Below are 27,597 nucleotides of genomic sequence, written 5' to 3' on the forward strand. Positions count from 1 at the left end.
CTGAGAAAATTCACCCCCCCCCACACCATACCCCCTCCCCCAGAAATACCCACTGTCCAAGAATCACCGTCCTCTCCCCAGAATCACACCCAGTCCCCATGGATTCATGTGCTGTTTACCACTCAATCCTTCCCTCGAACCTGAGAGAAGTGTTCACCACCACACTCCGTCTGAGACCATTTTCCATCCACTGTCTCCTCAACCTCATGGGCTTTCACTCTGTTATTTTTTGTTTCTCACGTTGTACCTGAGGGCAGGTTCTTTCATTCTCACCCCTTACCTCCAGCCGAGGTCTGTCCACTCCCTGGGGCAAGTTAATGCTTCTGCTGTTGGTTCCCTTCAGCATTTCATATGGGTAAATCTGTGCAGGAGACACATTTGACAAAAAGTTAAAGTTTAAAGTTGAAGTTTATTGATTAGTGTTACAAGTAGTCTTACATTAACACTGCAGTGAAGTTACTGTGAAAATCCCCTAGTCGCCACACTGTTCGGGTGCACTGAGGGAGAATTTAGCACCTAACCAGCACGAATTTTGGACTGTGGGAGGAAACCGGAGCACCCAAAGGAAACCCACACAGACATGGGGAGAACATGCAGAGTCCACACAGACAGTGACCCAAGCCGGGAATTGAACCCAGGTCTCGGACGCCGTGAGGCAGCAGTGCTAACCACTGTGCCACCGTGCCACCCAAGGCTGGGACCACTTTTCCCCGCAGTGTTGGAGGATGAGGGGGTGACCGTATAGAGGTTTATAAAATCATGAAGGGCATAGACAAGGTGAATAGGCAAGGTCTTTTCCTCAGGGTAGGAGAGTCTAAAACTAAAGGGCATAGGGTTAATGTGAGAGGGGAAAGGGGACCCGAGGGGCAACTTTTCCACCCAGAGGGTGGTACGTGTATGGAATGAGCTGCCAGAGGAGGTGGTAGAGGCAGCTACAGTACAACATTTAAAAAGCATTTGGGCAGGGAAGTTTTAAGTTACAGTTTAATTATTAGTGTCACAAATAGGCTTACATTAACACTTCAATGAAGTTACTATGAAAATCCCCAAGTCGCCACACTCGAGCGCCTGTTCGGGTCACACAGGGAGAATTCGGCACCTAACCAGCATGTCTTTTGGACTGGGGAGGAAACTGGAGCGCCCACAGGAAACCCATGCAGACGTGGGGATAACATGCAGATTCCTCACAGACAGTGACGCAAGCCAGGAATCGAACCCAGGTCCTTGGCGTCGTGAGGCAGCAGTGCTAACCACTGTGCCAACATGCCGCCCACAGTCTAGCAGATTGGCACAGGCGCACCTTTTTTCATCTTGCCCAGCCCAAGGCTGGCTGGCAGCCTGTGTGGTAGCCAGGCAACACAGCAGAGACAGGAGTCAGACTTGCTACTCACAGCCTGGATCACCTGAATCCAGCAATAGGGATTCAAATAACCTCTTAAAAGAAAGGGAAAGAAACCTTCCACCAAATCCCACCACGACAGCTGGGAATGGAGATTCAAAGAATGAAATAAATTTGAAATATAAAGGTAACGCACCAGATTGTCCAAGAAACCCATCTGGTTCCCCAATGTCCTTTAGGGAGGGGAATCTGCTCTGTATCTCCAGATCCGTGGCAATGATTTGAAATGGCCAAGCAAGCCACTCACGGGGTAACTAATGAATGGGGGCTCACGTCCCCGTGAATGAATAGCCAAAAAAAGGGAAAGGATGCTGACCTTCTGTTCCAACATGGCGGGTAAGGACGTGCCTCTGTCCATCCTCCCTGTCTGTGTGTCGCCGTTCTGTAAAAGTCAGAGCCAACACATTATGGCTTACGGTTCCATCATTATTTCACCCAGGCAATCATGTGGCACCCAAGGGGCAAAGGGACAACAGTCTCACAACACTACTGACTGCCAAACACTAGTGCCTTCATTACTGTCTGCCAAGCAGACAAGGAGGCAAACAAGAGAAACAAAATCCCAGAGGAGGGACAGATACTGACCTTGCAGAAGACATGTAGAGATGCCGGTGTTGGACTGGGATAAACACAGTAAGAAGTCTCACAACTCCAGGTTAAAGTCCAACAGGTTTATTTGGTAGCAAATGTGTAGCTACCAAATAAAACTGTTGGACTTTAACCTGGAGTTGTGAGACTCCTTACTTGCAGAAGAGAGATAGGATCAAGGGAGTATTGAACGCAACATTGAGGAGCACAATATATGAGTCATTTGGCACAAGGTGTATGGTGAGTGTAGTATCCCTGGGAGGAACAGTGGCATAGTCATTAGCACTGCTGTCCCACAGTATCAGGCACCCGGGTTTGATTCCCGGCTTGGGTTACTGTGTGGAGTTTGCACGTTCTCCCTGTGTCTGCATGGGTTTCCTTCGGGTGCTCCGGTTTCCTCCCACACTCCAAAGATGTGCAGGCTAGGTGGATTGGCCATGCTAAATTGCTCCTTAGTGTCAGGGGGACTAGCTAGGGGATATGGGGATAGGGCCTGGGTAGGATTGTGGTCAGTGCAGACCTGATGGGCCAAATGGCCTCCTTCTGCACTCAATGATTCCATGAACAGGTGGTTCCCAAAGCTTTCCACCACCGGGCTTTTCCTCACCTCATGTCAGCCAGGGACCCGAGTTCAATTCCGGCCTTGGGTGACTATCTGTGTGGAGTTTGTACATTCTCCCCGTGTCTGCGTGGGTTTCCTCCGGGTGCTCCAGTTCCCTCCCATGCTAAATTGCCTCTTAGTGTCCCAGGATGTGTAGGTTAGGGGGGGATTAGTGGGGTAAATATGTGGGGTTACAAGGATAGGGCCTGGGTAAGATGCTTTGTTGGAGAGTTGGTGCAGACACAATGGGCCTGCACTGCAATTCTGCGCGTAGATGATTGATGCTATGATTCTACGAAAGCTAGATATATCTGAGGGGAAGAGAGGGTATGAGCTGGGGGTCTGTCTGAAGATTGCAAAGAAATAATTTTGCTGGTGTGCAGAAAATGTGGAGTGCCTCAGACAGTGTTGTGTGGACATGTGAACTGAACATAGAAACTAGAAGCCATTGAACCCTTCGAGCCTGCTCTGCCATTCACCTTGATCATGGCTGATCATCAAAGTCAATATCCTGATGCCCCCCCTTCCCCCCATATCCCTCGATCCCTTTAGCCCCAAGAGCTAGATCTAATTTCTTCTTGAAATCACACAATGTTTTGGCCTCACTACTTTCCGTGGGAGTGAATTCCACACATTCACCACCCTCTGGGTGAAGAAATTTCTCCTCACCTCAGTTCTAAAAGGTTTACCCCTTATCCTCAAACTATGACCCCTAGTTCTGGACTCCCCCCACCATGGGGAACATTCTTTCTGAATCTACCCTGTCTAATCCTGTAGGAATTTTATAAGTTTCCATGAGATCCCCTCTCACTCTTCTAAACTCCAGTGAATATAAGCCTAACCCACTTAGTCTGTCCTCATAGGACAGACCTGCCACCCCAGGAATCAGCCTGGTAAACCTTCACTGTACTCCCTCTACAGCAAGGACATCCTTCCTCAGATGAGGACACTCAAACTGCACACAATACTCCAGGTGTGGCCTCACCAATGCCCTGTACAATTGCAGTAAAACATCCCTATCCCTGTACTCAAATCCTCTCGCTGAGGCCAACATACCATTTGCCTTCTTTATTGCCTGCTGTACCTGCACGCTCACTTTCAGAGACTGATGCACGAGGACTCCAAGGTCTCACTGAGTATCCGCCTCTCTCAATTTACACCCGTTCAAATAATAATCTGTCTTCCTGTTATTGCTACCAAAGCAGGTAACCTCTCATTTATCCACAATCTGACTCACAGACCACTGGACAGTGGAACTAATAGCAAATGCCCTTCTGGGGATTAATGTCCTTCTGATATAAAGAAGGGCCACACTGGGACAAGGCTGTCTGAGTGACCTCCTCCTAGTCAATGGGGAGAATATTTAGACCACACCATAATTACAGAGCCAGACTGGGGTGATTCACACAGCCCTGGGAGATGAAGTTTATCAGGATGTGTCTGACCTAGCAATAGTGATGGAGCTTCTGTGGAAGTAGTGGGTGTGGGTAAGTCACAGCAAGTTCACCTGCAACACTGAAACAAAAATGACAGTTAAAATTGGCCTGAAAGTGTTCACAAGTGTAAACATTCTCGACTGAGATCTGAATGTCTCCTCACTGTTTCCCTTCTCCAGTTTTCTTCCCTTGTCACCTTCTTGCTTTCCTCACCCCTCAGATGCCCCCTTTGACATCTTTCTGACTCTCATTTTCAAATCAGTTCCCGCCACCTCATTTCTTTAACAATATGCCTTCTTGCAGTGGGAGTCTGGTGTACGTTATTGGCAGTGTCAGAGGATGTCTGCAGGCATCTATCCCTGGAAATGACTGATAGAAGACAGGAGCAGGAGGAGGCCATTCGGCCCTTCGAGCCTGCTGTGCTGTTCATCACAATCGTGGCTGATTGTCCAACTCAATAGCCTAATCCTGCTTTCTCCCCACAACCTTTGATTCCATTCACCCCAAGTGCTGTATCCAGCCCCCTCTTGAATACATTCAATATTTTGGCATCAACTACTTCCTGTGGTGGTGAATTCCACAGGCTCACCACTCTTTGTGTGAAGAAATGTCCTCTCATCTCCATCCTAAATGGTCTATCCCGAATCCTCAGACTGTGACCCCTGGATCTGGACTCCCCCACCATCGGGAACATCCTCCCTGCAGTTACCCTGTTTTGACCTGTTAGAATTTTATAAGTCTCTATGAGATTCCCCGCCTCATTTGTCTGAACTCCAGTGAAAACAATCCTAACCTGGTCAATCTCTCCTCATAAATCAGTCCCAAAATCCCCTGAATCAGCCTGGTAAACCTTCGCTGCACTCCCTCGAGAGCAAGAACATCCTTCCTCAGAGAAGGAGACCAAAATTGCACACAATACTGTAGGTGTGGTCTTGCTAAGGCCTGTATAATTCCCAGGCCCTCTCCCTATCCTGTAACCCCACACACTCACCATGGCTAATCCATCTAATCTAAACATCTTGGGACACTAAGGGGGAAATTTTCCCATCCCACCTTCCATGGGAATCATAGTGGGCTAGGAAGGTTGGGGGGGGGGGGGGGGGCAGGAGGGGCCTATCATGCAAAGATCCAGTTACTTTGGGCTGGATTTTCCATTTTTGGGACGAGCACAGCCAGAAACTCCCATCCCAAAGGACAATTTCCCATGGCTAAGCCATCTAACCTACACATCTTTGGAGTCAGGAACAGTTTAAAGTTCATTTGTTTATCAGTGTGACAAGTAGGTTTACATGAAGTTACTGTGAAAATCCCCCAGTTATAGAACCCTACAGTGCAGAAAGAGGCCCTTCGGCCCATTGAGTCTGTATATGTCCATGTCTGCGTGGGTTTCCTTCAGGTGCTTCGGTTTCCTCCCAGGGTCCAAAAGATGTGCGAGTTAGGTGGATTGGCCATGCCAAATTGCCCCTTGGTGGCCAAAGGTGTGCAGGTTAGGTGGATTGGCCATGCTAAATTGCCCCTTCGTATCCAAAGATGTGTGGGTTAGGTGGATTGGCCATGCTAAATTGCCCCTTCATATCCGAAGATGTGTGGGTTAGGTGGATTGGCCATACTAAATTGCCCCTTCGTATCCGAAGATGTGCAGGTTAGGTGGATTGGCCATGCCAAATTGCCCCTTCGTATCCGAAGATGTGCAGGTTAGGTGGATTGGCCATGCTAAATTGCCCCTTCGTATCCGAAGATGTGTGGGTTAGGTGGATTGGCCATGCTAAATTGCCCCTTAGTGTTAGGGGGACCAGCTAGGGCAAATTTATAGGGTGATGGGGATAGGACCTGGGTCAGACTCAATGGGCCAAATGGTCTCCTTCTGCAGTGTAGGGATTCTATGACTGGGAGCCAATGAAGGTCAGTGAGCACAGCAATAATCATGTCAGATCTCACATTTAGTTTAAAATATCGTGCTGGTTAATGTAAGCAACAGCAATACAACTGTTGGGTCCATTCATTCATTTGGGGACAGCACTGATCCGATTTTTAAAATGGTTTTCTTTTATTGAACAGAATTTAAACTTAACATGACAAAAGCAAGAGGAAAAAGTGAACTTGGAGACTTCTAACCAAGCCGGACCCTGTATTGTACTGAACTGAACTGGATCTTGAAAACAGACACACACTAGAATCCAAACTATATTTCAACTGTTATTGTGTTGTTGGAAATGTTTTCCTCAGGCTATCTCCGACGTAGAGAAACAATACTTGCCGTTGCTGTTATAAAAACTGTGTTTGCCTGCATTGTGTACTTTTCAGGAATGCAGTCAAATCTTTAGCTAACCTTTAGCCTTCCGATTCTACATGCAGTCAAAATTCGCAGAGTTAGTTGCATAGGCAGAAATATCTTAAAATGAAGTCTCTGCATAGACTGAAGCAAACAGGGTCAAGCATACACAGGATCTCTCAATAACAGATGGACATGTCCACCCACTTCCATTGATGGAAACCATTAACTGCCAGTTAACTGATTCGGAGAAATTCCAACAGAAGTTCCAGTTAGGAGCTGGGAACAGTCGATGGGCTAAAATTACAATTCCTGTTATTTTTCCCTCGACCACGTTGTGCACAGAGTGGATTCAGACTGGGAGAATCCACTGGAATAAACCTTTGTTGTTTTGGGGGATAGAAAGCCTTTCGGGTGTCAGCGAGCTGTCAGCCCACAGTCTCAATGAGAAAGGCACCATCGTACCACACACACTCACTCACTGGGTGTCCTCCAGAGATCCCAAATCAGCACACTCACTGGTACGGTTAAACAGAAAATAAATAGTTACCTCCGCACAGATGTGTGATGAGATTAGAGACTTTGTGGCGGGAATCGGGCGAGCGAGGACGGAAAACCCACCCTTTGTGCGTCAAATGGTAAAACCTCATGAATGAGAGGCCGCAAACCAAAACTCTGGGAGAGTTACTCTGCCCTCTGCGTGTCGCAGTTCACAAAGAGTACAACTGGCTACAGACAATGTTGAGCGATCTTCCCCCTTTGATTTCAGTTCCTTGTCCCACCCCACCACAGAAAGAGTGAACGCAGGGAAATAGACTGTCTGACAGAGTCCACTACGTGTGGTGTCAAACCGGACACAGTACATTTCAACACATCAAACAATGCCACCAAATCATCAAGCTTTTCAGCATTTAGATATCAGACAGGAACTCTCACCTCTTGTGTGAAATGCACAGTAATTCCAGAAGGTATTGCGAGCACTTACCTGGATATCTGCGGAGACAAAGGGGAAAAGGAAGATGAGAATCAGTGATTGCAGGATCTAAAAATCTGGGCCCCTTTTCCCCAGATTCAAACAAACATTCTAATTTTATTTTTAAAAACTTCGCTTGCTGCAGAACAAAACATTTCACTCAATTCCACACGAAAGAGAGAATAGAACTGGAGCTTTTTGAGAAACATAAGAACTAGGAGCAGGAGTCGGCCATCTGGCCCCTTGTGCCTGCTCTGCCATTCAGTAAGATCATGGCTGATCTTTTTGTGGACTCAGCTCCCCTTACCCGCCCGCTCACCTTAATTCCTTCACTGTTCAAAAATTTATCTATTAGGGCAGCACGGTGGCACAGTGGTTAGCTGTGCTGCCTCACAGCACTAGGGACCTGGGTTCAATTCCCGGTTTGAGTCCCTGTCAGTGTGTAGTTTGCACATTCTCCCCATGTCTGCATGGGTTTCCTCCGGGTGCTTATTTCCTCCCTCAGTCCGAAAGACGTGCTGCTTAGGTGGATTGACCCAAACAGGCGCTGGACTGTGGTCACTTAACTGCAGTATTAATGTAAGCCTTACTTGTGACTAACAAATTAACTTTAACTATCCTTGCCTTAAAGAATGGGATGTTCTTGGTTAGGTTTGATTTACTTTCTGTTTTAATTTTAAATTTGAGACTATGCAATGCTCAAGGACACAGATCTGTCAGGCGCAAATTATTCTGCTGACATTTTGCCAGAACTTTTAACTGGATGTGTAACTCATAAACCATGCCTTCTTCACAAGGTTTCTATTAAGTTAAATCCTGTTTGTAACTGGTCATTATTCATGTACCAAACCCATTTCCTCTCAGTATTAAATGAAGAGCTGAAATTCTATGTTCAAGCTCAAAATATTTGGATAATAATTCCCTTCTTTGCTCCTATTCATTGTAAAGTACTTCAATGAGATGGTTGCTATGGTTAGAAATCCATCTTTGCCAGATTTTTATGGTTTTTCCTTCACTCTCCTTGTGATCCCATGGGGATAATCAGTGTTCCAATATTCCCAACCTCCCGTCGGAAACCTTCATTGTCTTGTGGTCTGCGGCCTGTAGTATATCCCGTGCTACTGACCAGTGTTATTATGCTGGGCTATTGATGTGCTGCCTCAGTAAACTAGGGGAGAGAGTTGTAAAGCCTATCTTGCAGGCCTCATTCCCTCACTGACTGGCCACTCAGCTCTCTCAGCTTTGCTGTCCTGTCCTGTTGGAGTCCAGTGTCTGTTAGTGACAACCATCCTCACCTGAACTGCTTCTCTTCTGTCTGTGAGGCATGACAAAGTCAGCAGACTGCAGCTGAGGAGAAAGGAAACACTACAATCAGCACACTTCAACTCCAAAACATCGGCAACACATTTAAACCCCTCGCATATTTTGGAGGGGTCCGAAAGCCCTGTAATTATTCATTGATACAGTGGAGGTGAAAGCACGGCTAATGACCCGAGAAAAAACTTCTTCCTCTCATCAAGCCATTCTGCCCAATAAACATAGAAACATAGGAGATAGGAGCAGGAAGAGGCCATTCAGCCCATCGAGTCTGCTCCACTTTTCATCACCAACATGGCGGATCATCCAATTCAATAGCCTAATCCTGCTTTCTCCCCATAACCTTTGATCCCATTCACCCCAAGTGTTATATCCAGCTGCCTCTTGAATACGTTCAATGTTTAGGCATCAACTACTTCCTGTGGTAATGAATTCCACAGGCTCACCGGGTGAAGAAATGTCTCCTCATCTCCGTCCTGAATGGTCTACCCTGAATCCTCAGACTGTGACCCCTGGTTCTGGATTCCCCCACCATCGGAAATACTCGTCCTGCATCTACCCTGCATCTACCATACAGCCAAGGCTTCGAGTCTAGATGACCCTTCATCAGAGCTGGTGAAATGGTTGGAGACACACGATGTGCTCCCTCACCATTGGGAACATCTTCCCTGCATTTACCCTGTCTAGGCCTGTTACAATTTTATAAGTCTCTATGAGATCCCCCCCTCATTCGTCTGAGCTCCAGTGAAAACAATCCTAACCTAGTGAATCTCTCCTCATAAATCAGTCCCACCATCCCCACATCAGCCTGGTAAACCTTCACTGCACTCCCTCAAGAGCAAGAACATCCTTCCTCAGAAAAGGAGACCAAAACATTGACACGGTCGCTTGCTTTCAAGCCCTCGCTTCCAAAATAATCTATAATCGTTCACTTTAGTGAGGTCCAAAAGCCCTCTAATTATTCATTGATACAGTGGGGATGAAAGCATGGCTAATGACCCAAGGAAAAACTTCTTCCTCTAATCAAGCCATGTTGCTCAATGCCCATATCCTTCCATTCCCATCTTATTCATATATTCTTCTAGTTGCCCCTTAAATACCACTATCATACCTGCTCCCACCACCTCCCTGGGCAGCGCCTTCCAGTCATTCACCATCCTCTGTGTAAAAAAACTTGCCTCGCACATCTCCTCCAAACTTTTCCCCATGCATCTTGAACCTATGTCCCCCTAGGACTTGACTTTTCTACCCTAGGAAATAGCATCTGACTGTCCACTCTGTCCACGCCACTCATAATCTTGTAAACCTCTATTAGGGCGATCCCTCAACCTCCATCATTCCAGTGAGAACAAACCAAGTTTATCCAACCTCTCCTCATAGCCATGCACTCTGATTAGATTTGATTTATTATTGTCACTTTTTTTAAATTCATTCGTGGGACATGGGTGTCACTGGCTGGCCCATATGTATTGCCCATCCCTTGTTGCCCCTTGAGAAGGTGATGGTGAGCTGCCATCTTGAATCACTGCAGTCCACGTGTATTAACATACAGTGAAAAGTATTGTTTCTTGCACACTGTGCAGACAAAGCATACCGTTCACAGAGAAGGAAAGGAGAGAGTACAGAATGTAGTGTTACAGTCACAGCTAGGGTGTAGAGAAAGATCGACTTAATGCAAGGCAGGTCCGTTCAAAAGTCTAATGGCAACAGGGAAGAAGCTGTTCTTGAGTCAGTTGGTACTTGACCTCAGACTTTTGTATCTTTTTCCCGATGGAAGATGATGGAAGAGAGAATGTCCGGGGTGTGTGGGGTCCTTAATTATGCTGACTGCTTTGCCAAGGCAGCCAGAAGTGTAGACAGAGTCAATGGATGGGAGGCTGGTTTGCGTGATGGATTGGGCTATATTCATGACCTTTTGTAGTTCCTTGCGGTCTTGGGCAGAGCAGGAGCTATACCAAGCTGTGATACAACCAGAAAGACTGCTTTCCATGGTGCATCTAAAAGATGGTGAGAGTTGTAGCGGACATGCCAAATTTCCTTCGTCTTCTGAGAAAGTAGAGGCACTGGTGGGGCTTCTTAGCTATAGTGTCAGCGTGGGAGGGGGCGAGCCTCTCTCTGTTAAAGTTGGCCAAAGCTACACCACGAAGTGATGTGTTTCAATCTGTTTATGTACCTCAGGTTTACTCAATATCACTAAAGTGACATTTCCAATGTCACTTTATCTCCACGCCATCCTATTACCCATGGACATGCTGACCTTTAAACCACAGATGCCTCTTAGACAATCTCTGTGTTAGAAATGGACATTTGCACATAATTAAACATTATTCGTCACAAGACAGTAAATCTGCGCTTACCCTGTAGAGGCTGTCTCTCCCATGGGTGGGGAGCGAGGGTGATTTACAGGTTGGTTGCTGTGGAGCTGTGGGGAACAAGAGCATTGCAGTCACTGGGTCTGTTCCACCAGTCAATGAAATCACGGCTGATCCGTGACCGAAATCCCACTGCACTCAATATTCCCTTAATATCTATGGATAACCTGATCATTCTCAAAAATTATCAACTAACCTCGCATCAATTGGGGCAGGCTCGAAGGGCTAAATGGCCTACTCCTGCTCCTATTTCTTATGTTCTTAATTGCCATTTACAGCAGGAGTCCCAACACCAATCAGCTAAGGTGGCACAGTCGTTTGCACTGCTGCCTCATGGCACCAGGGACCTGGGTTCGATTCCCGGCTTGGGTCACTATCTGTGTGGAGTGTTCTCCCTGTGTGTCTGCGTGGGTTTCCTCCGGGTGATCCGGTTTCCTCCCATAGTCAGGAAGATGTGCTAGTTAGGTGCATTGGTCATGCTAAATTTTCCCTCAGTGCACATCGAAACGAGAAGCAGGAGGAGGCCATTCAGCCCTTCAAGCCTGTTCCACCATTCATCTTGATCATGGCTGATCATTGAATTCAACATCCTGATACCTCCCTTCACTTCCTCCCATATCCCTTTGGCTCCAAGAGCTGTAGCCGAACAGGCGCCGGAGTAGGGGATTTTCACAGTAACTTCATTGCAGTAGTGTAAGTCCACTTGTGACACAAATAAATAAACTTTTAATAATAGTTTCTTTCCATTTAGCCTCTCTATTCCCCCTTAATATCTTGAAAGACTTTGCCCCCCCCCCCCCTTTGATTATCTAAATTGATCTGAAAGTTTTAAACCGAGTTTCGCTCTCCCTGGAGAGTTTGTCCAGGATGTTCACCAGCCATTCTCTGTCCCTCTCAGTCTGAAGACTGCTCCCCCTGCTGTCAATCCCCCATCACTGTAAGAAGTCTCACAACACCAGGTTAAAGTCCAACAGGTTTATTTGGTGAGTCCTGAAGAAGGACTGACACTCTGAAAGCTTGTGCTGCCAAATAAACCTGTCGGACTTTAACCTGGTGTCGTGAGACTTCTTACTGTGCTTACCCCAGGCCAACGCCAGCATCTCCGCATCACAGTTCCCACCATGACAGGGAAAATTGCGAAGGGATTCCAAACATAGAATCATAGAATCCCTCCAGTGCAGAAGGAGGCCATTCGGCCCATCGAGTCTGCACTAACAACCTCACCCAGGCCCTATCCCCGTAATGCCACATATTTATTCCCCCCCATCTCCCTGACATGGGGGTTAATTTAGCATGGCCGAATCCACCCAACCCACACACCTTTGGACTGTCGGGCATAATGGGGGCAGTTTTCCCAAAATATTTCTGAGTGCCCAACGATCGGGTAAATGGGAAGTTTTCTTGGGACAGCTGACATTTGATAGTTAACGGCACTCTGTGCAAATAACCGCTGGAGGCCTACAGCAGAGTGCTCAGGACGCCATTGGGAATACGCCATTTCCCAGTACACAGTGCCCTCTTGGCACTGCCTCCTGCCTGGTGGGCACTGCCAGTGTGCCAGACTGGCAGTTCCAGGCTGGCCCTGTGCAAGTGGCACTGTCCCCCCGGCCCCCCCCTCCCCAACACCCCATTGCCCCCCTCATACCCTGGGGACCTTATAGAATCCCTACAGTACAGAAAGAGGCCATTTGGCCCATCAACCTTAATGGCCTCCGATACCATCAGTGAAGCCACCAGGTCAGGTCCCCATTGCTGGGGACCAGCTGTGATCCCTGCTGGTGGGAGCCTTCACCGGTGGGGTTGGAAATCCGAGAGATCCCGGACAATTGCGTCCAGAACTCGCTAAAAGGATTTAATTTTAAGTTGAAGTTTATTTATTCGTGTCACAAGTAAGCTTATGTTAACACTGCAATGAAGTTACTGTGAAAATCCCCGAGTTGCCACACTCTGTTCGGTTACACTGAGGGAGAATTTAGCGCCTAACCAGTCCTTCAGAGTGTGGGAGGAAACTGGAACACCCGGAGGATGTGACGAATGGGTTAACAGACCTTTCAGTTCAGTCCTAATTTGATGTCAATTATCCAATAGAAGCCACAAATTTATAAAGGGGCTTCAGGTGGCACTGGGTGTGGATGGATAATTGTATGTGAAGTTGGACCGAAGAAATAAAGATAGTCTGTGAAGAAGCAGAACTTGTGTCTCCTTCACTAACCTGCAACCTAGAGGCTCAAGTAGAGGAAACTCACACAGACACAGGGAGAACATGCAGACTCCACACAGACAGTGACTCAAGCTGGGATTCGAACCTGGGCCCCAGACTCTGTGAGGCAGCAATGATAACAACTGTGCCACTGTAATTAATTTACATTAACTAATACGTATTAAAATCACCATTGCGAGGTTGTTCACACCAATAAAGTGGCTTGGGGAAGGTTGTGAGTGGAAGGGTGGCGGACACTATTCCCATTCTTGGCTTCCCCACTTACATTTCTCGCCCTGCTATGCTACTTGATCATCGTAGTGGGGTGGAAAAATTATGCCCTATCTGAGAGAAATTCTTCAAGGCAATGTCCCTTGACTTTGTAAGACCATAGACAATTCGTTTCTTGCTCCAGACCGGATCCTGGCAGAAGCAAAACATTTGAAAAAACAAACCCAGTAGCAGAAAGTCTGTCTCCAGGAACCATTCATTTCCCAGCTGAAGCAGAGTTAGTACACGGTGGCACAGAGGTTTGCACTGGTTCCTCACAAGGCCAGGAACCCTAGGTCGATTCCCAGCTTGGGTCACTGTCTGTGTGGAGTTTGCACATTCTCCTCATGTCTGCATGGGTTTCTTCCAGGTGTTCCAGTTTCTTGCCCGACTCCAAAGATGTGCGGGTTAGGGGGATTGGCCATGTTAAATTGCCCCTTAGTGACCAAAGATGTGCAGGTTCGGTGGATTGGCCATGTTAAATTGCCCCTTAGTGACCAAAGATGTGCAGGTTCGGTGGATTGGCCATGTTAAATTGCCCCTTAGTGACCAAAGATGTGCAGGTTTGGTGGATTGGCCATGTTAAATTGCCCCTTAGTGACCAAAGATGTGCAGGTTCGGTGGATTGGCCATGTTAAATTGCCCCTTAGTGACCAAAGATGTGTAGGTTAGGTGGATTGGCCATGTTAAATTGCCCCTTAGTGACCAAAGATGTGCAGGTTAGGTGGATTGGCCATGTTAAATTGCCCCTTAGTGACCAAAGATGTGCAGGTTAGGGGGATTGGCCATGGTAAACTATCCCTTATGTATGTCCCAATATATACGTAGGTTAGAGGGAATGAGTAGGGTAAAATACATGGGGTTACGGGGATAGGGCCTGGTTAAGACTTGGTGCAGACTTGATGGGTCGTATAGCCCCCTTCAATACTGTAAGGATTTTATTCTCTAACTAGTTTGGGCTGATGGGGTTGTACCTGTCCTGTTCTCCCCTTTCATTCCCTTCCAGATGCTGACTGACCTCCACAGCGCTTGAGCACAGTTTCCTTCCCTCGTCTGTGTACTGCCCTGTGAGCTGTAGTAAGTGTTGTAATTAAAGGAATGTCAGAGGCCTCTGCCCTGTTTACTTGGGTACCTCCGCAGCTACTTTGTCTATGTGGGAGTGGGGCCTCACATCTAGCTCAGGATGTTATTGTCTCCCGAGTGCTGAAAGGACTGTAAGCTATGATATATGTATGGCACCTGCAGGACGGGAATGCAGCTCATTTTTCTGGTAATGACTCTTACAGAAACTCCTGGTCGTCCTGTCTGGAAGCGAACGAGATTTCCTCCCTCGTGGTTTCGATTTCTCCAGTTCCTCCTTCAAAATTAACTTTCCCAGTCCGGACTGGATCTGAAGCACAACAGACACAACAACAACTTCAACGGAAGGCGTGGAAGGAAGTAAGTGCGTGCGTGTGTGCAACTGTATGTAACTGCATGCACGTGTGTACATGTAGAAAGACCTGCATTTATATAGCCCCGTTCACAACCACAAGAAGTCTGGAAGCATTTTACAGCTAGTTAAGTACTATTGGAACCAATAAAATGCTGGAAAATCTCAGCAGGTCTGACAGCAGCTGTAGGGAGAGAATAGAACCAATGTTTTGAGTCTAGACGACTCTTGCTCTGAGCCTAACACTGACAAAGAGTCACCTAGACTTGAAACGTTGGCTCTATTCTCTCCCCACTGATGCTGCCCGATCTGCTGAGATTTTCCTTCATTTTCTGTTTTTGTTTCAGATTCCGCAGTATTTTGCTTTTATCGAAGTACTTTGGGAAGTGTCGTCTATGCCCTAAGGTGGGAAACGCAGCAGCCAGTACACATAGAACAAGCTCTCAGAAAGAGCAATGTGAGAATGACCAGATAATCTGTTTTTGTATGATGCTGATTGAGGGATCGGTGTTGGTTTGGACACCTCATCAATTGCCCTGCCCTCTGCAGAATAATGACTGAGATCCATTGTGCTCACAACTGAGAGAGGACATATGCGTGATGAGACAGGGGCTGCATGGTGGCACAGTGGTTCGCACTGCTGCCTCACAGCACCAAGGACCCAGGTTCAACGTCGCCTCGGGTGACTTCTGTGTGGAGGTTGCATGTTCTTCCCATGTCTGTGTGGGTTTCCTCCACTTGCTCTGGTTTCCTCTCACAGTAAGAAGTCTCACAACACCAGGTTGAAGTCCAACAGGTTTATGTGGTAGCAAAATCCACTAGCTTTCAGAGTGCTGCTCCTTCATCAGGTAAGTCACTTACCTGACGAAGGGGTGGCGCTCTGAAAGGTCGTGGATTTTGCTGCCAAGTAAACCTGTTGGACTTTAACCTGGTGTGACACTTCTTACTGTGTTTACCCAAGTCCAACGCCGGCATCTCCACATCATTCCTCCCACAGTCCAAAGGTGTGCTGGTTAGGTGCATTGGTCATGGAAAATTGACTCTTAGTGTGCAAAGATGTGAAGGTTAGGTGGATTGTCCATGCTAAATTGCCCCTTAGTGTGCAAAGATGTGAAGGTTAGGTGGATTGTCCATGCTAAATTGCCCCTTAGTGTCCAAAGATGTGCAGGTTAGGGGGATTGGCCATGCTAAATTGTCCCTTAGTGTCCAAAGATGTGTAGGTTAGGGGGATTGGCCATGCTAAATTGCCCCTTAGTGTCCAAAGATGTGTGGGTTGGGTGGATTGGCCATGCTAAATTGTCCCTTACTGTCCAATGATGTGCAGGTGAGGTGGATTACCCATGCTAAATTGCCCCTTCATGTTAGGGGGATTAGCTGGGTTAAATGTATGGGGTTATGGGGATAGAGGCTGGGTGGGATTGTGGTCAGGGCAGGCTCAATGGGCCAAATAGCCTCCTTCTGCAGTGTAGGATTCTATGTAACTTGTACCCTGAAGCCAGCAGTGCCAGATATTTCCCCCACCTTGTTCAGCTCCTTTCTCTGAATCTCCCGAAGTTGTCTCATTTCATCAGTCTCGTCATCCTCCTCGTCATCCTCGTCATCCTCCTTTGAAGCGATCCTTCTTCTCCACTCTTTCTCTGTAAGAAATATCACCAAATCGCCATTAATCCAAAACTCAGCCAGCCTCGGGAGATTCGAGCACAGGGCTTACCTGTTGGTGGAGAGTCTGTAAATGAATGAAGCATCACCCAGTGTGGACAACAGCACTCTAATAATTGTCCCAACTTCAACGGCCGGCAGTGGGAAGATGTACAAGAACCATGCTCCGTCAAACACTCCAATTCAGGCAAGGTGCGACCTCCCTTTGCTGGGAATTTGTTCCCATTCCCAATGGCACAGTGGTTAGCACTGCTGCGGATTTCCCCCGGATGCTCCGGTTTCCTCCCACAGTCTGAAAGACGTGCTGGTTAGGCGCATTGGCCAAGCTAAATTCTCCCAATGTGTACCTGGCAATTTTATAAACACACACAGTGGCACAGTGGTTAGCACTGCTGCCTCACAACGCCAGGGATCTGGGTTCAATTTCCGGCCTCGGGTCACTATCTGTTTGCACGTTCTCCCCATGTCTGCATGGGTTTCCGCTGGGTGCTCAGGTTTCCTCCCGCAGTCCAAAAGACTTGCGGGTTAGGTGCTAAATTCTCCTCAGTGTACCCGAACAGGTGCCAGACTGTGGCGACGAGGGGATTTTCACAGCAACTTCATTGCAGTGTTAATGTAAGCCTACTTGTGACATAAATAATTAAACTTTTAAATCTAAAAAAAATTGAGCTAACCTAGTTGGAAGGAGCATGTCTGGGAAATTCCGAAGGAGTTTATTTAAAGAAAATATTTATTAGTGTCACAAGGATGCTTACATTAACACTGCAATGAAGTTACTGTGAAATTCCCCGAGTCGCCACACTCTGTGCACCTGTTCGGATACACTGAGGGACGAAAGCAGAGCACCTGGAGGAAACCCACGCAGACATGGGGAGAACATGCAGACTCCACAGACAGTGACCCAAGCTGGGAATTGAACCCGGGTCCCTGATGCTGTGAGGCAGCAGTGCTAACCCACTGTGCCACCGTGCATATTTATAACAGTGTCAGCCTTTTCTGCCTGAACGCAGATGTGAAGAATAACTGTTCTGGCGAAGTACTGGAGGGTCACCACAGCAAAGGTTTAGCATTTTGTCAGGAGCCGAGTGAAGCAGACACGGGGAGAAGGAGGCGTTGGAGCTAAGTGTGCTACAATGAAGGGAAGAGGCCACATGGACCCAACCCATCAACACTGGCACTCGACAGTACCCATGGAAACACAGGCCTTCCTCTCAGGAGGCGGAACATGTGGAACGTTCATGCTCCTCCCACCAATCATATTGAATCGTAGAACCCCTATAGTACAGAAGGAGGCCATTTGGCCCATCGAGTCTGCACAAACCACAATCCTACCTTTTCCTGTAACCCCACATATTTACCCTGCTAATTCCCCCGATACTCAGGGCAATTTAACATGGCCAATCAACCTAACCTGCACATCTTTGGATTGTGGGAGGATTAGACCCAGAGGAAACCCACGCAGACACAGGGAGAGAACATGAAAACTCCACACAGACAGTGACCTAAGCTGGGAATTGAACCCGGGTCCTTGGCGCTGTGAGGCAGCAGTGCTAACCACTGTGCCACCATGCCGCCCGAAGTCATATCAACAATAAAAATGCAAATAAATTGAGGTTAGGTTGATTGACCACACTAAAATTGCCCCTTGCAAGATGTGTAGGTCAAAGGGGTTTAGCGGGTAAATATATGGGGTTATGGGGATAGGGTATGGGTGGGATATTCCATTGGAGAGTCAGTGCAGACAAGATGGGCCAAATGGCCTGCTTCTGCACCGTGGGGTTTCTATGACTGATTCATAGAATCATAGAACCCCTACAGTATAGAAGGAGGTCATTCAGCCCATCGAGTCAGTACTGACAACAATCCCATCCAGGCTCTATTCCCATAACCTCACGAATTTATCCTTCTCATCCTCCTGACACTGAGGGCAATTTTGCATGGCCAATCACCTCACCCGCATAGTGTGGGAGGAAACTGGAGCATCCTGAGGAAACATACGCAGACACGGGGAGAACATACTAACTCCATACAGACAGTGACCCAAGCTGGGAATTGAACGCAGGCCCCTGGCACGGTGAGGCAGCAGTGCTAACCACTGTGCCACCGGGCCACCCCTATGAGAGCCTATGAGTGTAACCGGGTGAGTTCACAGATTCTGCCTTACCCACGACAGCAAGTGAGGGAGGACACGGCCAATACTCTGTCTCTATCTTGGCCGGAAGATTGGGGTCCGGAGGCTGAGCCGCTGGGAACTTTGATGATTCAATGATGAGATCCTCGATATATTTACTCTGCGGAATCACTATCGATGGTTCTGGAACAAGAGAATAAAACAAAGAATGGGCTGCGAGCTGTGGAACAAGCTATCTGAGGTTGCGATGAGGATGGAGACAAGTGAAAATGTGGAAATGAAGATGGGAGAAAAGAAGCTGGGTGTCTTCATGCATGAATCACAAAAAACGAGTATGCAGGTACAACATATAATTCGGAAAGATAATAGAACATAGAAATTAGAAGCAGAAGGAGGCTATTCGGCCCTTCGAGCCTGCTCCACTATTCATTTTGAGCATGGCTGATCATCAAATCCAACATCCTGAACTCCTCCTTCCCCCATATCCCTTGATCCCTTTAGCCCCAGGAAATTTCTTCTTGAAATCGTACAACATTTTGGCCTCAACTACTTTCTGTGGGAGTGAATTCCACACATTCACATGGGTGAAGAAATTTCTCCTCACCTCAGTTCCACCAACACCTTTACTTTCTCAAGAGACTAAGGAAATTTGGCATGACCGCCACAACTCTCACCAACGTTTACAGATGTACCACAGAAAGAATTCTTTCTGCTTATATCACAGCTTGGTCTGGCTCTTGCTGTGCCCATGATTGCAACAAACTACAAAAGGATTGTGAATGTAGCCCAGTCCATCACGCAAACCAGCCTCCCATCCATTGACTTTGTCTATGCTTCCGGCTGCTTCGGAAAAGCAGCCAGTATAATTAAGGGCCCCACGAACCCCGGACATTCTCTCTTCCACCTTCTTCCGTCGGGAGACTGATACAAAAGTCTGAGATCACATACTGACCGACTCAAGGACAGCTTCTTTTCTGTTGCCATTGGACTTTTGAATGGACCTACCCTCACACGAAGTTGATCTTTCTCTACAGCCTTGCTATGACTGTAACACTATATTTTGCACTCTCTCTCCTTTCCTTCTCTCCGCTTTGTCTGTATAGTGTGCAAGAAACAATACTTTTCACTGTACACTAATACATATGAGAATAATAAATCAAATCAAATTCTAAAAGTCCTCAAACTATGATCCCTAGTTCTGAATTTCCCCACCATTCGGAACATTCCTTCTGGAACTACTCTGTTTAAAGTTAAAGTTTAATTATCAGTCACAAGTCGGCCTACATTCACACTGCAATGAAGTTACTATGAAAATTCCCCAGCTGCCACACCCCGGCGCTGTTCAGATACACTGAGGGAGAATTTAGCATGCCCAATTCACCTAACCTGCATATCTTTTGGGCTGTGGGAGGAAACCAGAGCACCCGGAGGAAACCCACACAGACATGGGGAGAGCATGCAGTCTCCGCACAGGCAGTGACCCAAACTGGGAATCGAACCCGGGTCCCTGGAGCTGTGAAGTAGCAGTGCTAACCATCTGTGCTGCCCTGCCTAACCGATTAGAATTTTATAATCATTGTATATTATTTAACATCATTGCATATTGTGAGGGGGACTTGAGGACAAAGATAGGAAGATTGTGCCTCAATTATACAGGGCATTGGTGAGACCATATTTCAAGTATTCTGTACAGTATTAAGGAAGGATGTAAATGCTTTGGAAACAGGTTAGAGAAGGTTTACCCAAATAATACCTAGAATGGGTGGGTTGTCTCTTGAGGGAAAGTTGGACAGAGTCGGTGTGTATCCGCTGGTGTTTAGAAGAGTAGGAGGCACCATGATTGAAACATGTACAATCCTGACGGATATTGACAGGGTGGATGTAGAGAGGATGTTTCCTCTTGTAGGAGAATCTAGAACTGGAAGGTCACTGTTTAAAATAAGGCGGGGGGGGAGTCACCCGTTTAAAATGGAGATGAGGCAAATCATCATAAAATCAGAGAAATCCTGCAGTGCAGAAGGAGACCATTCAACCCATCTAGTCTGCACCAACAATCCCCGTAATCCCACATATTTACTCCGCTAATCTCTCTCACCTACACATTTCGGGGCAATTTAGCATGGTCAATGTACCTAACCCGCACATCTTTGGACTGTGGGGGGAAACTGGAGCACCCGGAGGAAACCCACGCAGACACAAGAAGAATGGGCAAACTCCACACAGACAGTGACCTGAGCCAGGAAATGAAGCAGGGTCCCAGGAGCTGTGAGGCAGCAGTGCTAACCACTGTGCCACCGTGCCACCCACAGTTTCACTCAGAGGATAATGAGTCTTTGGGACTCTCTCCTTGAAAAACAGTGGAAACAGAGTCTGAATATTTTTAGATCAGAGGTGAGATGGACTGTTGGTGAGCAAGGGGGTGAAAAATTACTGGGAAGAGGTGGACGCAGACTAAAAGTTACTATCAGGTCAGCCATGATCTTATTAAATGGTGGGGCAGGCTCAAGGGGCTGAATGGCCTCCACCTGCTCCTTGTTTGTCTGAAGCTAATGACAGTAAGATGAATGGATGAGTTGTACGCAGAAGTAATCGGGATATTTACAGAGCCATAGGAACCAAAGATAACGCAGCACAGTCGGATAGTGTTCAATTCAGGTTACCACACTACCAGAAGGATGTGGAGGCTTTGGAGAGGATACAGAAAGGATTTACCAGGATGTTGCCTGGTATGGAGGGCATTAGCTATGAGGAGAGGTTGGAGAAACTCAGTTTGTTCTGGAACGATGGAAGTTGAGGGGCAATCTGAAAGAAGTCTAAAAGAGCGAGGGAAAAGAAAAAGTTTGAAAAGAATTGTGTAAAGGATATCGAAATAAGCAAAAAGGCTTTCACAATGGAGGTGGCGCGGTAGTGCGGTGGTTGGCACTGTTGCCTCACGGCGCCAGGAACCCGGGTTCGATTCCGGGCTCGGGTCACTGTCTGTGTGGAATTTGCACATTCTCCCTGTGTCTGCGTGGGTTTCCTCCAGGTGCTCTGGTTTCCTCCCACTGTCCAAACAACTGGCAATTATAGGGTGGTTCTAACTATAGATCATTTCAAAGGACTTTGCTGTTGAGAGTGAGACCCGAGCAGGGAACGGATGTGGGACGGAGGGAAATGGACCACAAGTGCCATGCAGAGATAGGTCTCCAGAAAGGCTTTGAAGATGGGGAGGGAAGTGGTGAACTAAAGAGTTTCAGAGAGGGGATTCCAGTGTTGGGGAGAGATGTCAGAAAACTTCACACACACACACACACACACACACACACACACACACAGTCCTTTCTCCTGTTAATGCATCAAGGAGTGGTTTGTCCACAGTTGACCAACAAGGGAAAGCCGCAAAGGATAGGTAGGAAGACAGGAACTCTCAATAGTGGGCAACGTCAGAGATACTGAAACCATATGTTGCATTGGCAGGACAACATGTTGCAGCTCCTTGACATTGGGAGTCCAGAACCAGGGGTCACAGTCTGAGGATTTGGGGAAGACCATTTAGAACGGGGGTGAGGAGACATTTCTTCACCCAAAGAGTAGTGAGCCTGTGGAATCCATTCCTACAGGAAGTAGCCAATGCCAAAATATTGAATGCATTCAAGAAGCGGCTGGATTTAGCACTTGGGGTGAATGGGATCAAAGATTATGGGGAGAAAGCAGGATTAGGCTATTGAGTTGGACGATCAGCCATGATGGGGATGAATGGTGGAGCAGATTTGAAGGGCCAAATGGCCTTCTCCTATCTTCTATGTTTCTACGATCTTTGGGGATTGGCACACAGCCATAACACAAAGGGCAAATAATGAACAGATTACTCTGAGACAGTAAGAGACAAAACAGACTTTACCATTCTGTTTGTAGATGGGACGTTTCCTGTACATATTGGTGCCGACATCTGGAAATTAAACAAAATAATAAGGTTAAAATTATCAAATTTGTTACAATATCCATTCGTGTTGTCCATCAATGATTATTATCATTCAGTACTTTGTTTTTTATTCATTCGTGGGACGTGGGCGTCACTGGCCAGCATTTATTGCCCATCCCTAGTTGCCCTTGGAGGACAGTTGCTGTGGCTCTGGAGTCACATGTAGGCCAGACCAGGTAAGGACAGCAGATTTCCTTCCCTAAAACCAGATGGGGGTTTTCTGACAATCGACAGTGGTTTCATGGTCATCAGTAGACACTTAATTCCAGATATTTTATATGGAGTTCAAATTCCACCATCTGCCGTGGCGGGATTTGAACCTGGGTCCCCAGAAGAATGATCCGTGAGGGAAATCTCAGGAATTCCTTCAGCACTCTTGTGCTAATTGCTGTCTGTCTGACTTTAATGCAACTGCAAAGTGGTTATTGTGTCTCCAACAAAACTCTCCCATATTGTGTGCGTCCCAGAAAACAATGCAATGGAGATGATACAACTTCAAACATTTTCACATCAAGAGTGAGAATGGCTTCAAAGCAGCGATTATCAATCATAACTCAGCGGGTAGCACTCTCGCTGCTGAGTCAGAAGGTTCTGGGTTCACATCCCACTTTAGGACTTGAGCTAATAACCCCAGGCTGACCCTGCCCTCCTCAGTGCAGCACTGAGGGTGCTTTGCATTGCTGAAGGTGTCCTCTTTCAGGTGAGACCTTGCCTTCTCAAGAGAACGTAGAAGATCTCATGACACCCTGCAGAGAAGTGGAGGGATGCTGTCATCGACAAGATGATCCCTCAGTCAACATCCCAAAAAGATTTGCGTGCTCATGATCACAGTGAGTTAGAGTCCATCACACAAACCAGCCTCCCATCCATTGACTCTGTCTACACTTCCCGCTGCCTGGGAAAAAGCAGTCAGCATAATCAAGGACCCCACGCACCTCGGATATTCCCTCTCCTTCCGTTGGAAAAAAGATGTAAAAGTCTGAAGTCACGCACCAACCGACTCAAGAACAGCTTATTCCCTGCTGCCGTCAGACTTTTGAATGGACCTACCTTGCACTAAGTTGATCTTTCTCTACACTCGAGCTATGACTGTAACACTACATTCTGCACCCTCTCCTTTCCTTCCCTCTGAATGGGATGCTTTGTCTGTATAGCACGCAAGAAACTATGCTTTTCACTGTGTACCAATAGGATATAACAATAATAAATCAAATGACTGCTGTTTGTGGGAGCTTGCTGCGCACAAATTTGCTGTTGTGTTGCCCACAGTGACTACACTTCAGTTATGCCTCATTGGCTATCAGGTAGTTTTGGCAGGGCCCGAGATTGTGTAAAGCACAGCAGCAATGAAAGCCTTTGTCTCCTTATCACTATCTTATCCGTTGCTTTGCGTTAATCAAGAGGTCGAGCTGGAAATGTGAAGGATTTGAAGGGTCTGATGTCTTACTACACACACTGAGCCTCCCGACATGTCACTGCCCCCATAGAACTCCAACCTGGATGAGAAAAGCTACTCTCTTAACATTAGGAGAGGGTGTGCCTCTTGCAGATCACAGATCTGATTGAAAAACAGATCAGAGAGAAACAGATGTGAGACAGAGAGAGACAGATAGTGAAAGCAGAGAGAGAAAGGGGTGCCCAGAGTGAGGGAGAGACAGATAAAGGAAGAGACAGAGACAGATAGGGGGAAAGGCGCAGAGAGAGAGAGAGACACACACAGTGAGAGGGAGACACAGACAGACTAACAGAGAGACAGATAGAGAGAGAAGTAGAGGCAGAGATAGACAAATTGTGGGAGGGGGGGAGTGAGAGACACACAGTGAGGGACAGAGGTAGAGACAGACTAACAGAGAGACATACAGAGAGGTAGAGACAGGGAAAGACAGATGGGGGAGCACACACAGTGAGGGAGCAACACAGTGAGGGAGAGATGAGGAAGCATAACATAACATAGAACGTTACAGCACAGTACAGGCCCTTCAGCCCTCAATGTTGTGCTGAGCTATGTCTAATCCCAAGAAGGAGGCAGAGACAGACAGCCAATCAGTCAGAGTGAGCGGGAGAGACAGAGATGGACAGACAGAGGAAGAAACATCAAGAGACGCAGGAAGAGAGAGAGACAGACAGAGGAAGAGGCATCGAGTGAGAAACAGTGAGGGAGAGACAGGGAGAGGTGTAGAGATAGACAATCAGACACAAACAGAGATAGACTGACAGAGGGACACAAGGAGAGATGGAGAGAGGGTCAGAGACAGGGAAACATAGAGATAGAGAGAGGGAAAGATGAGCAATGAAATAGAGGAACAAAAGAGAAACAGGAAGAGATACAGACAGCAAGATAAAGATAGAGAAACAGAGGAGAGATAGAAACAGAGTGAGTGAAACAGAAAGAGATGGAGGTAGAGAGAGAGAGAGCGATTCAGAGAGAAAGACAGAGACATTGGAGGATACAGAGGAAGAGAGTCAGACAGAGGGAGATTCAGGGAGAGGTTACAAAATGCTTTCAAGTGACACACTTGCTCTTTATGATATTCAGTTGGTAAGGGAGATGATGGTGGAGTGATACTGATCAACTGGTGACCCAGAGATTGACGAAGAGGGTAACCCCTCGAAAGCTTGCGAGTATATTATCAAATAAATAGGTTGGACTAAAACCTGGTGTTGTCAGACTTTTTACTGTGACCCAGAGATTCACAGCAATGCTCTGGGTCCCTGGGATCAAATCCCACCACAGCAGGTGGTGAAACTTGAATTCAATAAAAGATGTGGAATTAAAGTCTAATGACCATTGTTGGAACACCATTATTGTAAAACCCCATCTCATTCACTAATGTCCTTTCGGGAAGGAAATCTGCTGTCTTTAACCGGTCTGGGCCACATGTGACTCCAGATCCTGGATCCACAGCGATGTGGTTAGCTCTTAAAAAATGCCTTCTAAAATGGCCCAGCAAGTCAGTTGGGACTATTTGGGACTAAAGGGCAATTTGGGATGGGCATAAATGCCCACATCCAATGAATAAATTAAGGTTATTTGTGAATAAAATCCTTTTGGAAAAGTTAATATTCTAGGATCCAATATATAAAGCAGCTGTTTGATGCACTGTGGGGTCAGTGTGAGTATTGTTACAATGCGGAGGTTGACCCCTGTTTGAGTTGTAACGCTGAATCCCCCAAAGAGGAATATCTTGCCTCCTAATCTGTCAAAAGTGTTTGGGAAGGTGTGAACTGTTCTTCGATAACATTTAGTGGTTAACTAACAGAAATACCCGACACTCACTCTAAAATGGACACTCAACAATTTATTTATTTAACTAACCGGGAACTTTAACTAAACAAGTAATATCCCGAATAAAATAAGGTTCTAATGTTCAAATAAATACAACATCCATTCATTAACAAAAAATATATAATAATAGAATTCTGTCACTCTCAAAAAATATACAATCAGGTTTCTCGTCTTTTGAATTTTATGGAGTTTCTTGGTTGATTTCTCCGTCTGTAAGTTCTTTCTGATTTGGTACCTTTTGCTAATTAGATGGTGTGTTCTCTGAAGACACGTATAAAGCTGGCAGAATTGAGAGCTAAGAGCTCTTAGCTCTTGGCACATGCTCTCTCCCTCAAAGTCTGAGAGGTGGCAGATGCTCAGGGCTTTTTACCCCCCGTACTCTCTTTTATACCTGTGATGACCTATCAATTTTCTAACAATAGGATTGGTCTGACGTTGTCAAGTTTTAATGCTAATAGGTTCCTGGTATCCAAGTACCTGATTTAAATTGATTGGTTAAATTGAAGCAAAAATCAGATTGTCTTTGCCAAGACTACTGCTTGCCTTTGTGATAGAAATGTTTCAGCTCAAACTTTGGACGTACTATGCATCTTAAACCTCCAAGCACTGAAACACAACACCAGCTTTTAACGGGACCACATAATGTTATTTTTTTTCCCTCCAGCACTTTGACAATCTTTCCAAACTTGGCAACTTTGGAACAGCATCCAGGAAATATTCCAGGAAAATCCTACCTGGCCTGTGGAAGTGATGCGGGAGGCTCCCAGTGGAGTGGTAGCTGCGGCGACTGCCAGCTGATCCCATCGAAGATCCCGGAAATTTCTCATCTCCCCATTCCCGACTCTCTTTATACATCACATACTGGGAAGAGAAAGAGTTTCAGAGTTGGTGCGTGCAGTTTGGGTGGTTATGGACGCTCCATTGGAACGGAGAAGTGGAGCTGGAAAAACAGCTGGGAATTCTCTGTCACCAGACACATGGATTCACTGCGTTACTTCGGGAGCATTCCCGTGCAGGCACACTGGCAGAGCCAGACTGAGGATTCTCCAACCAGGAAGTCATTCATCACCTCTGGATCCATGGGCAGAAGCCCAAATTTAGACACAAAGACAAGTGTTGAACCCAGCCCGTTAGCAGTTTGAACAGTGGCTGTAAACTCACTCACCTGCTCACAGGAGACACTGGCCTTGGTCTTCCTGGTATTTAACTGAAGGACATGTCCATCTGTCCAGCAGTGGGATGTATAGGAGACATGGAAGTGGTGGTGACGTTTTAAGTTTGTTGATTAGTGTCATAAATAGGCTCACATCAACACTGCAATGAAGTTACTGTGAAAATCCCCGAGTCACCAGACTCTGGTGCCTGTTTGGGTACATTGAGGGAGAATTTAGCACCGAACCAGCACGTCTTTCAGAGGAAACTGGAGCACCTGGAGGGAACCCACGCCAACATGGGGCGAACGTGCAGACACTGCACAGACAGCGACCCAAGCTGGGAATCGAACCCAGGTCCTTGGTGCTGTAAGGCCATGATGTGGAGATGCCGGTGTTGGACTGGGGTAAACACAGTAAGAAGTCTCACAACACCAGGTTAAAGTCCAACAGGTTTATTTGGTAGCACAAGCCATTAGCTTTCGGAGCGCTGCCCCTGAGGCAGCAGTGCTAACTACTCAGCAACCGTGCCGCCCACTTGGGGACGGG

The 27,597-nt window shown here is 46.9% G+C and overlaps 2 protein-coding genes across 3 annotated transcripts in view; one reads left to right on the forward strand and one right to left on the reverse strand.

The window, feature by feature from the left end:
• dmtn (dematin actin binding protein) overlaps positions 1-27,597 on the reverse strand; it is a 67,658-nt gene that overhangs the window by 2,563 nt on the left and 37,498 nt on the right. Inside the window, 9 exon segments of the mRNA XM_080217263.1 lie at positions 281-361; positions 1,716-1,810; positions 8,556-8,616; positions 10,944-11,008; positions 14,713-14,818; positions 16,382-16,497; positions 18,684-18,833; positions 22,531-22,578; positions 26,632-26,758. Of these exon segments, the coding sequence (XP_080073389.1) occupies positions 281-361; positions 1,716-1,810; positions 8,556-8,616; positions 10,944-11,008; positions 14,713-14,818; positions 16,382-16,497; positions 18,684-18,833; positions 22,531-22,578; positions 26,632-26,758 (849 nt within the window).
• The window catches only part of LOC145361445 (leucine-rich repeat LGI family member 3-like), a 103,089-nt gene continuing 90,275 nt past the window's right edge, over positions 14,784-27,597 (forward strand). For both annotated transcript variants that reach the window (XM_080217261.1, XM_080217260.1), the window contains exon 1: positions 14,784-14,868. The gene's annotated coding sequence lies outside the window, so the exon portion shown is untranslated. The remainder of the gene's footprint in view (positions 14,869-27,597) is intronic.

The sequence above is a fragment of the Carcharhinus amblyrhynchos genome, chromosome 34 (genome assembly GCF_965287045.1).
Source record: "Carcharhinus amblyrhynchos chromosome 34, sCarAmb.v2.hapA, whole genome shotgun sequence".
Lineage (NCBI taxonomy): Eukaryota > Metazoa > Chordata > Chondrichthyes > Carcharhiniformes > Carcharhinidae > Carcharhinus > Carcharhinus amblyrhynchos.